Source organism: Oxyura jamaicensis, chromosome 11 (assembly GCF_011077185.1).
Source record: "Oxyura jamaicensis isolate SHBP4307 breed ruddy duck chromosome 11, BPBGC_Ojam_1.0, whole genome shotgun sequence".
NCBI classification, from domain to species: Eukaryota; Metazoa; Chordata; class Aves; order Anseriformes; family Anatidae; genus Oxyura; species Oxyura jamaicensis.
Genome location: NC_048903.1, coordinates 103,697 through 111,424, shown reverse-complemented (window position 1 = coordinate 111,424; position 7,728 = coordinate 103,697). Strand labels below are relative to the sequence as shown.

The 7,728-nt window shown below is 53.9% G+C and overlaps 1 protein-coding gene and 1 long non-coding RNA gene across 2 annotated transcripts; both read left to right on the top strand.

The window, feature by feature from the left end:
- The first annotated feature begins 2,320 nt into the window (after positions 1 to 2,320).
- Positions 2,321 to 5,420, top strand: C11H16orf86 (chromosome 11 C16orf86 homolog). Its single transcript, XM_035337043.1, has 6 exons — positions 2,321 to 2,440; positions 2,640 to 2,797; positions 3,169 to 3,350; positions 3,787 to 3,930; positions 4,310 to 4,417; positions 5,224 to 5,420. Exons 1-6 carry the CDS (start codon positions 2,321 to 2,323, stop codon positions 5,343 to 5,345), a joined length of 834 nt encoding a protein of 277 aa, XP_035192934.1. The 3' UTR covers positions 5,346 to 5,420.
- A 1,900-nt stretch (positions 5,421 to 7,320) lies between these two features.
- LOC118172853 lies at positions 7,321 to 7,712 on the top strand. Its single transcript, XR_004753880.1, has 2 exons — positions 7,321 to 7,556; positions 7,588 to 7,712. It is a non-coding gene; the product is annotated as an uncharacterized LOC118172853 (long non-coding RNA).
- Positions 7,713 to 7,728: the final 16 nt, after the last annotated feature.

Below are 7,728 nucleotides of genomic sequence, written 5' to 3'. Positions count from 1 at the left end.
GGTGCCGCCGCGCTCCCCGGCAACGGCCGCTTCCGCCGGGAGGGGGGGGCCGGGGCGGGCCGCAGGGCCGGGCCGGGCCGGGAGGGGCCCGTTAGCGGCGGGGAGCAGCGGGCTGCCGGGGGATGGGGCCCCGGGGAACCGATCCAAACCCGGTTTGCTTGTTTTCCTCCAGGAGATGCCTTCGGGGCCAGCTGTCTGCCTGACGTGGAGGAGGGCACGCTGCCGATGGCTCCTCCACGGATCGTGTGCTCAGGCTGTGCTGGGCACCGGCAGCTAGTCCCCGGTGCAGGAGCTGGCGGCCCCGGGTTGGGCATCACCCCGCGCTGATGTGGCTGGGCAGAGCTAAGAGCTTTACAGCTACAAAATGCCTCCAGTTTACACCCATCCCCCTTAATATTTCTTTAACACACGTTCTCAAGTATGTGCAATGGATTGCTTCAGGCTGGGCTAAGAGCAAAGCCAGAGGCAAGGGGAGATTGCAAGGTACACACCACGCTTTCCATCTGTTGGGTTTTCAGCGGTGCAGGGTCTGTTCTGCGTGTTGCCCCTTGCTGCACCCAGGACAGCCTGCCTGCAGGCTGCTGGTCGAGCACTCCGTGTTCCCGCATCCCGCAGGGCCTAGGGAGTCCTCCACGGTGACCCCTCTGACTTCCACACGCACCTCACATGAGCACCGGAGGTTGCTTGCTGTGACGTGTTGCTCCCTTTATATGTGCTCGCAGGCTTTCTTGCGCCAATAGAAGCAAAAAAAATAACAGATTTTGCAGGTATGGGACCAGGTTCCCCAATATCCAAACTTCAATCCACGCCTCAGTGCATGGCATGGAAGAAAACACTGAAAGGCAGCCAGGAACAGAACAAGACTTGACATTATTTTATTGAAATATTGTCTTAGCTCCTCTTTTTATGGTTTCTTTCCATTTCAAGCAGCTGAACTTACCTTCTAGGTTAAATCTGACTTTTTGCTCTCAACCATGGAGCACACTCTTTGCCAGGCTGAAAGGCCACTGTTTGCTGGGCAAGTGCTGAAGACTTCTTTGCCTCGGTCAAACTGGAGAGGCCACAGGAGGTTCAGCAGTACAGGAGCCACAGATTGACCAGCTTTGCTGCTTCAGGAGCCCACGCTGTGTGGTGTGGATGTGCCTGCCCATAATCACAGCTTTCCCTTGTAACAGTGCCTCCCAGCGCCACTGCTTCTGCGCTGGATGGTGAAACAAATTTATCACGGAGGAGATACTGGTGCTGGGGTCAGCCAGAAAGCACCACGCTCACCTGTTGGAGCACGCCTTTGACTGCCACATTACTCTGAGTCAATAAAATGCCATCGTGTTTATAAACATGCAAGAGACATTTCCCTGCATCACGGTGAGCTCGAGATAGGGCCAGCCTCTGCATGCCCAGGAGTGCCCTTCATCTGTTGTTGCCTTTTGGTGGCTAGAGAGCTTCCCCTGTGCTGTCCTTTCCGTGGTTTTGCTGTTGATATGTTCGGGCTTGGTGGAGGCCAGCTTGGGGCTGTCACAGCCACGTTGCAGACCCCCACCTCCCAGTCACTTGTCCCAGCGCTGCAGTGTCCCTGGGGCCCTGAACCTCCCAACCCACAAATCCTGACACCATCTCTTGTCCTACCACCTGGGACTGCCACAGGCAGCCCGGTCAGCCCAGCTCTGCCACGTCCCCGTCTGTTTTTTCCACCTCTTGGTTCATGTGGGCAGCCTGGATCTCGGGCCGTACTGCTGTTGTGTCCCCTGCAGGGTGTAACGGCCACCCCGGTGCCTTCCAGAATCTCTTTCCCAACTGGCACCTTCAAAACCAAGCCCAGAACCAAGCCAAGCCCAGGGCCCAGGTGAGACTTCAAAAGAAGGATGGGCATGAATTACCACTGCTCATGGGTTACCATGACCTAAAACACCGATGGCTGGCTTCTGCCTGCCTCAGGGTGGGTGGGCAGGGACAAAGACGGGCCGGCTGCGGCGAGCGGGTCAGTTACAGACACTGAACAAGCAGTGATGGAGGCAGAGGGCCAACAGCTGAGCTGGGCACTGGCTCCACCTCCTGTGTCCCCAGGTGTCACAAGAGTACCTAGGGCTGGCTGCTTTGGAGCAACTCCTGGGGGTCTTGCACCAGGCAGAGCTCAGCCTCCTCAAAGCTGCCAGACCTATGGGGGGCATTGTCCCTGTGGCTCCTGGGGACAGATGTCCTGTCTGGGCAGAGCACCACAGATTGAGGTGAGCTCCTGCACTGGACAAAACTTCTTACAGACGTTGGTCTCCACACAGATGCTGTTTGGTGGCCTGGAGCCTCCTCCATGTCAGCATCCGTGATGGAGCCTCCTGCCCTGGTGGGCAGCCCTGCGGGGCAGCAGAGTGGAGGCCGCGAGCCTGGACACATCCTGGCCGAGCTGTCAGCAGCCCTGGAGAACCCGGACATCAAAGCCTTGGAGGTAAGGGCAATGCCATGTTTGACGTGGGAGCAACCTTTGTCCCCTGGTGCAGAGCATAGCATTTGCCTCTGTGTGGGGCTTGTCCGAGAGCAGGGGACCCTGAGGTGTGCCAAAATTTGGGGAGAGGGAAGGTTGCAGGAGGAAAACCAGCAGGGCAGGGGCATCGTTTGCCAGCGCTGTCCCCCCATGTCTGCCACAGTGGGCTGAGGATGGGAGAGGTGTCATCATCCACGCCACGCTGTACGAAGAGGAGCTGGGGAGGTACAAGGAGCTCTTCCCAGCGCTGACGGACCTTGGCTCTGTCCCGGTACTGCAGGCCTGGCTGCTGGCCCATGGTTTCAGACTCGAGGAGGCACAGTAAGTCACCCCATCTCCCTCAGGAGCCAGCTCCATGCTGCAGCACATCCAGGACCACCATGCAAGAGAACTGAGGAGCTTGGTTTATAGGAATTTTCAGACTTGCTTAGAGTCTAAAAGAACAGAGAAACCAGAGCGGTGCTGGAAGGGAGCTGCGGAGCTGAGCCAGCCTGGCAGGGCAGGAGCAGCCAGGTGGCCGCCAGCCCCAGGCACAGACCAAGGGCGAGGGCTGTGCTTGGATGCAGCACCCACGGCGGGCATGGAGCCCCACAGGTGCCACGGGGCTCTGTTTCCCACCTCAGCGACTTCTCGGGGTTCGGCTGTACCAGCGCAGAGCTGGCCCTGCCCCACAGATGATTTCTGTCCCACAGGACAAACCCGCCTGCCCTTGTGCTGCAGCACGCTGATTTCCAGAGGGTGAATCCCACTGCCGTGGAGCTGGGCACCCCTGGAGGTAATGCTGGCCCCTCTGCCAAGCAGCAGAAGAAAAGAAAGAAAAGGAGAAGGAGCAGCCTGCAGCCATGCAGAAAGGTCACATCCTGGGATGCACTGGGTGAGCACCACAGGTGGCTGTGTCCGTGCAGTCTGGGCTGGCAGCTCACGTGCTTTCGGTGATTTTAACTGAGTTGTCTCAGGATAAATACCCTTCTAAGGCTTAATCCTTAGTGGGTCAGTGTGGCCACCAGCATGCCTGCTGCTCCCAGAGCTGGTGAATTTTCAGCTGGGCACTGTGATGCTCAGGCAGACTTGCCCTCACTCTTCCCTCCAGCTGCTATTTTGTCTCTGGTATGTCACCACAGATCCCTGGCTTTTACCCCACCAGGCAGCCCTGGCTAGAGGGCACACGCCTTCCCCTGCAGTCCCTGACTCCTGTCCTGGCAGGGGTAATATTCTTCCCTCTCCTCCCAGGACTAGTGCTGCCCCTGAGCTACAGCAAAGCCCTGGCAGGGAGCGGTTGTCAGTGCTGGCCTCTTCTTGTACCTCTCCAGGACGACTGCCTCGCCTGCGGCCCTTGTACCAGTACATCAACTACGACATGCCGGAGCTGATGTGCCCATCAGAAGAAGAAGGTGAAACCCTAGGGCTGGCAGAGACAGCAACTGGTCCAGAGCTGGAAGGAGAGCTCCAACAAGGTTCAGTGTGCTTGTTGGGTTATTTGGAGTCCCTCTGGGTTACCAGCTCGTATGCCTGCTCCTTGCAGCAGAGAGTGCTTGTCTGAGCTCAAATGGCTGCAAAGGAGAGCCTGCTGCTCTGCTGTCGATCCCCAGCTTTGCGCAACACAGCACAACCTGCTGCACGTTGCAGTCTGCACATTGCTGAGATGTTATGGGGCATTGCCTCCCCCTTGGTGCACAGCTCCTGCCTGGGGACTTTTGTTAGCCCAAGTTAGATCCATCAGCTCCCTCTCCAAAGCACATGATGCTCTGCAGCACTACTAAGCAGCTGGATGCAGGAGAAAGCACCAGAATGGGGCATGTTACCAAAATGAGCTTTCTGTTCATTGTTCTGCAGCATTTGATGCCCAAGGTCATCTGCCACTAACAAACTGGCTGAGCCAAGGATTGAGAACTCATCTTACTGACAGCCCTTTTGCAGCCTCTCTCATGCATAACCCACAAGGTACAGGACAAGGCAATGTGGACCCCAAGCCAAGCAGGCCACCAAGGAAGGGAATGACCTTCTGGCAGGTCATATAGATAGGCAGGGAGAGGGTGAAAGGTTGAAAAGGCCTGCAAGAGGGGAACTGGCTTTGTCCTGCTACTGACCAGAGACCTGCAGGTCCCCATAGCTCACCTCCCCTGAAATGGAGGCTTTGTCCTTGCATGTGCCACTCTGGGGCTTCCCAGAGGCCCAGACCTGCAGGGTCAGACACAACTCTCCTATAAATGCCCAAATGCTATGTGGCCCCTCAGCTCCTCCTAACCTCAGCTATCACAGACCCAGCAGCAGCCAGGCTCTGCAGTGCTGCTGCTCTAGGTTGTCAGTGACCAGCTATAAATAAGGAAAAGAGAGGGAGAAGAGCTGGTGTGATTCAGACCATCTGCTTTATTTGAAAGAAGGGGCCAGACTGTAGCTCCTTATAAAGTTGTGTGGTTACAGAAATCACCTTGGCTTGCAGTGGTTACAGCTCGCTGCCAGCTCCGCTCCACTAGTGCTGCTGGTTCTGTAGATCACTGCCCTTCGTGGCAGGTTTTGTCCTACTTCAGATGTGCTTCACCTGCAGAGGTGGTTTCTGAGACTTGGTGGGACGTAAGCACGGCCAGCCTGAGCTGGAGCTACTGGAAGGTCCGCTCCGAGCAGCTCAGGCTGGTGGCCCAGGGAGACCTTTCCACCCACGCTGCTGGGACCTGGTGTCCCAGCACTGTAAATACTTGGGTTTATCCTGTCTCAGAGACAGGCAGTTGATCCACTCACTCCTCTTGCAGAAACCTGGGCCAGCAGCGCTCTGGAGCTCCCAGCCCCAGCACTGGATGACAAACCCATGCAGGTTGATCTTGAGAAGCCGCTCAGCTGCACGGCCTACCTGGTGTCACCCTTCTTTCCTTAGGATAAATAGCCTCACAGCTGCCTGCCTCCTGCTTGACCACTACAGCCTGGCCTGCAGGGTGCTGATCAGCACCTTGCCCATACAAACAGCTGCAGTTTGGTTTGGTTTAGGTTGCCCCCCCCCCCCCCCCTTTTTTTTCCTGGTTGCAGAGCACAATTTACCTGAGGAGTGGGGGACCATCACCACAATTTTTATTATAAAATATACCTGCTTGGTGTTAGGATGCATGTGTCATGATTTCTTCCTTACGTATGAAAAACAGGAGCCAGGGGACCAGCCATGCTGTTGGAGATCACCCTGCGTCACCACTTCTCATCCCAGCAGACAGCAGGACATGGCCCCATCCCACCACACCCCGGCACTGATTTTTAAGAAGGAAAGCTAGGGTGTGAGCTGTCCAGAAACTCAGAGCATTGTTGCAACAGGCTTAATGTAAGCCCAGAGCAACATCTAGCACAGACTCACCCTTCAGATCCAACTGAGAAATGTGACATGCTTGCACTGCAGCAGACCCAGGTACATGCCAAGGGGCAACAGCAGGAAGCATCACTCATGCTGGCCAGCTAAAGCCTCTTGAATAGGCATTAGCTCTGGGCACAGTGTTAATTAGCAGGTGTTTCTACCACATCTGCCTCAGACAAATGAGGACTGCATAGGAGAATCTAAACTTCACAGCAGGGACCCACCTTATCCTAAGCAGTGCTCCTTCGGTACCATCCCCCTCTGCAGGATGGCTTCTTGCAGGCTGTAGCCAGGTTACAGGACATGCTCCGGCTCACCCAGCCTCGGCATCCCCCTTCCTCCACTGGGATCAAGGCCTAACAGGACATACTTAGTGCTTTCTTCTCCTGTAGGAGTCATACTTTAGGATTTTCTGCCCTGGGCAGATGCTTGATGCAAAGGAAGCTTCTCAATTCAGGGACAACAGCTTTAAAACAGATCCAAAACTGGCATGAAAGAAGCCAGAGGTATTCTATCTGAATGACGCAGTGACTGGCCCAGGTGAGCTCAGGAGACATTATCTCACCTGCTTTACATAGCGCATAGACAGTAGATGCTCAGAGCTATGGCAGAACAGTCTTCTACCTGGAAAGGAAGGTTCCTGGGGAGATGCAGAGCATTCACTGGCCCGCCTGCTATAGCTGAAAACACTGCCACTTTCTTCATCCAGCTTAGAGCAGAGATGAGATTGTTCAGAGCACAGAACCAGCCGAGCTCCTAAACTTTAAACTGATGTATCAGTCAATTTTAAAGTGTGCCGAAAGTAAATAAATACTTAAAGGTAAATACCTCATTCATACACTGGCTAAGGAATGGTCCTGTCCATACCATGGGGATTTTGCTTCTTAGTTTGCCGCTTCCAGAACTTCCTGCAACCAGTTAGGCAGAAAATAAAGATCCCATTAATCACAGAAGTTGACATGGGAAACCCAAGATAGACAGGAGTATCTCCAAAATCAGCTACTCAACAGCTAGTCTGAAGAGAATAGCAATGAGGTGGAAAACAGACCTTCTGGTAGGACTTACTCTCCCTTGGTGATACATGGATGACAACTACCTTGGCAAGGATAGCACAGTTATCTCCTACTATATCACACCCAAGTTGCCCAGCTGGCAGCACAGGAGTAAGGAATGACTCAACAGGTAATTCGCCCCAGCAGCGAGCCCCCCATTGACATTTAACGTGATGGCTTCAGCTTGTCCAAATCAAACAAGCACACAGCTGCCTGAAGAACGCCCTCAAACAGCTTTTTATTTTTGTAGAAAACAAGTAAGATTCTTTTCAGGAAGGACCAGCTTATGAAACAGTGGTTTGCATGTTAACATACATAAATACACAGTTACAATTTAGTGGGAAATAATACATTAAAAAAGCTTTCAAGTAGACAAAATAAATGTAGTAAAAATGGACTATCCCTTCCACATACCTGCTTTGGAGAAAAATATTTCTCAGATGGAATGAACTTCCACCCATGATCTGCCAACAGATATCGCCACCGGACACAAGCTGCAGGAGGGGGTGAGGGTGGGCAGGACCAGAGAGTTAATATCCAGTGTTTGAGAGTCAAAGCAGATTTGCTCGTGACAGTTCAGTCCCCATTCTCTTCAGCTGTCAGCATGTGTGTAGTGTGACAGTTTCCCAGTCAGCACATAGAAGAGCTGCAAGAGGTAGGCAATACCTCCTTACTTCCATCTTCAGATCCCTGGAAGGTTACAGTTTTGCAACTTCATTACCAGTGAGGTTGTAGAAATGTGCCTTGCCTGTGAGGCATTTAATAACAGTCGCAGAAATAAGAATGTGGCCCCACAGTCATGGTCCTGGTGCTGCCGGGCAGTAAACACAACTGATGGAAACAGAGCTTATGCAAAAAAAAAAAAAAAA

Coding starts and splice junctions, on each gene's coding strand:
- C11H16orf86 (XM_035337043.1), top strand. CDS start 2,321: ATGGAGCCTCCTGCCCTGGTGGGCAGCCCTGCGGGGCAGCAGAGTGGA. Junction 2,798..3,168: donor TTCAGACTCGAGGAGGCACA/GTAAGTCACCCC, acceptor TCTGTCCCACAG/GACAAACCCGCCTGCCCTTG. Junction 3,351..3,786: donor CACATCCTGGGATGCACTGG/GTGAGCACCACA, acceptor GTACCTCTCCAG/GACGACTGCCTCGCCTGCGG.